This window comes from Gavialis gangeticus, unplaced genomic scaffold, assembly GCF_001723915.1.
Source record: "Gavialis gangeticus isolate Ggan-Ray unplaced genomic scaffold, GavGan_comp1, whole genome shotgun sequence".
NCBI lineage: Eukaryota > Metazoa > Chordata > Crocodylia > Gavialidae > Gavialis > Gavialis gangeticus.
The window spans coordinates 8,060,152-8,062,944 of NW_017728964.1; the positions used below are offsets into that span (position 1 = coordinate 8,060,152).

The window sequence follows — 2,793 nt, forward strand, 5'->3', positions numbered from 1 at the left end:
CACTCCGGCCACTCGTCACCCCTCCCAACCCCCCACTCTGGCCAGTTGCTATCCCCTCTTCTCTCCCCACCCCCACAGGCTGATATCCCCCAAGCCCCACACACGACTAAGATCAGTCAGTTCTGATTGTAGTAGGACCCAATTTATATTTTGTAAGAAAACAGAGAAAGAACCTAGCAGCAAAGGATAACAAAACATGAGAACAAACTAACCAGGATTAAAACAAAAGGACAAATAAATGCAAAAGGCTAAAAAAGAATCCCAGATGTGGTAGCAGTGTTGGGGATGGGGTGCAAAAATATTGATTTGGATGATGTAACACTGGAACAGAGCATTATACCAGTAATAGTTCCACAAATAGGAAATGTATTAACATATTCCTAGATCACTAGGCTTCTTGGTCTAACGTTGGTCTTTCAATTATCTGTCACATTGTCTTTCTTAGGGCCTCTGCACCAGTTTTTTCTAGGTGAGATTGCACAGATAAGCAATACACACATGCAAAATCTTATTCCCCACGTAATACAAAATAATTTCTATTGCTTTATAAAGCACCCTGTACAAGCCTCGGGGTGCTGTAAAAGGTAACATTACAGGTGCTGACAGAAGATAAGTTTTGCCATACGATCAGCCCCCTGAAAGTAGTCTGCAGCCATGTCCTGACAGAAGTGCACCGCTGCAAAGCACTTCAAAAGTGCCGGATCAGGTGACAAATTAACCCTCATATAATGAGGATTCACATGAAAACACTCCAAAGCAGAGCACCTTCATTAACTTCGGTCTGTCCCTGCACACAACCAGGGCAGGGCTGATACAGCTTTGGCCCACTCCCACTGCTGTCTGCAGGATGGAAGGGAGAAAAGGGGTGGGGGGAGCTGTGGCTGGCGTTTGCCCAGTCTGCATTGGGTAGGATGGGGGCAGGTAGATTACAGTACCCCCTGCCTGGGGGGGGCTCCAATCCACCCACCCCCTCTCCAATGCAAACTGGGCAAACCCCAGGGTGCAGCCCCATCCCATCCTGCAGACATCAGTGGAGCTAGGGGCGGCGGGAGGGCTAGGGAAGAGAGGCTGTAGGCATGCAACTTCTTCTGAATCAGTTCCAAAGTGGAACTCAATTCCCCCCGCCCCACCCACCCAACAGCATACCTATTGGGGGGGGTTGCTATAACTTATGGCATTTACTGTGAAGCACCATGAGTTACAGTGGGGAGCTGAACAGTAGTGTGCTATAGTTTTGAGCTGATCCCCCACACTGCTTATATATGGAAGATTTAATCTGTAACATTCCCTTCCATTTGTGGTTTTAACTTTTCATGTAGTTTTTGTTTTGTGAATTAGGGGTATTGTTTTGCTGATGATAAAGTAGTAACATAATTACTGTAATTACATCAAATGATGCAATTCACGTAAACATGTAATTAACATGTGGAGACAACACTGGGTAATGTAATGACAACATGCAATAATGCAAAATGCTTTATTCTGCTGGGCATGTACAGTGGCAGACTTTAAAGCTCAGTACCTCAATTCTTTCTTTAGAAGTTTTTTGTTGGTTTAGAGGAGATTTGGCTTGCAATACTACTAGAAAAAAACCCACACAAAACCACCACTGTTGTTTTAGTCTTAAATTTCTGTGTGTATAACTCCTTACCTGGCCACCATCACTCCAATATCTTAGTGCCTTTGCAATATGTTCATTTTAATCCAATGCACTAGGAAAAAAAAAAAAAAATCAGGTAATCATGATGTAAACTGAATTTATAACTTTAGAAAACCTGGAATAAAATATGCTATTTTGCACTGACCATCAGCTCTGGCTTTCCCTTTTCCTTACGTTAAATCTGCCAGTGGATATTAGTTCTATATACTCAATTGCATAATAAAAATACCGAGGCTGAAAACTACTTCTAACCTCCATGTCTGTATGGTATTTGGATCATGCTCTAGAGCTATCATTGCTTTCACCAGACCAAATGCTAAATGATGCAGATAAGCATCACGAATGAGAGAAGCCAGTACCCATGACTGCAAAGCCACGCCTAGGTTAAGCCCTCCCCAGTTCAAAAGTGACTGGCACCATTAGATATAGAAATTCTGTAGCAAAGTGGGATGTCTGGTGTGCTCATTTGCATGTCAATACCCACAATGCTCTTCCGGCTACTCACAGCTATTCCATAGTAGTGCTGTTGGCTCAGATCTGGGAACACGCTCAAAAGGGTGAGGCAGCTTTTGGATGCACTTAGCTGTTTTCTGTTTGAGCTGTGAAAAGCAAATATCTTTACAAGAAAGAACATTTTGAACACTATTTTTTCCACCTATAATTTCAAAACCTTGTTTAAATTTGCAGGGAAAATTATTTGCAATTAATCATAAAATATAAACTATAAACAAAATTCTTTTGCATTGAAGAGTACGTTTTCAGCAAAAGCCAATTCTCTTCTTGTGACTGATCAACAGAACTCCAAAAATGGCAGCTAATGAACAAAATGACTGTCCTAAATCTCAGAACTGATGTCTTCTGTCCTGCCTGAACACCACGCAGTTAGACATTTATGTCCACATAAAGCTCAACTGCTTTCCATGGAAGTCTAAATACACAGAGCAGCATGAAGATCTAGGGCTTTAGCTAATCAGTTAGATTAATTTGCTTGAATATTCACAGCCATGTATCCAAAGAGATTAAGAGCATAGGAATGGAAGCTGCAGGAAAGGGGGCACTCTGGAGAGATGCTGAGTGATTTGTTCCAGTACTCAAATGCGCAGATTTGGAGAAAACAAAATCTACAGATTAAG

General features: G+C 42.1%; 1 protein-coding gene across 1 annotated transcript in view; it reads right to left on the bottom strand.

The window, feature by feature from the left end:
• The window catches only part of METRNL (meteorin like, glial cell differentiation regulator), a 43,785-nt gene extending 42,108 nt beyond the window's left edge, over window positions 1-1,677 (bottom strand). The window contains exon 1 of the mRNA XM_019502439.1: window positions 1,652-1,677. Coding sequence (XP_019357984.1) covers window positions 1,652-1,662 — 11 coding nt within the window. The 5' untranslated portion in view covers window positions 1,663-1,677. The remainder of the gene's footprint in view (window positions 1-1,651) is intronic.
• Window positions 1,678-2,793: the final 1,116 nt, after the last annotated feature.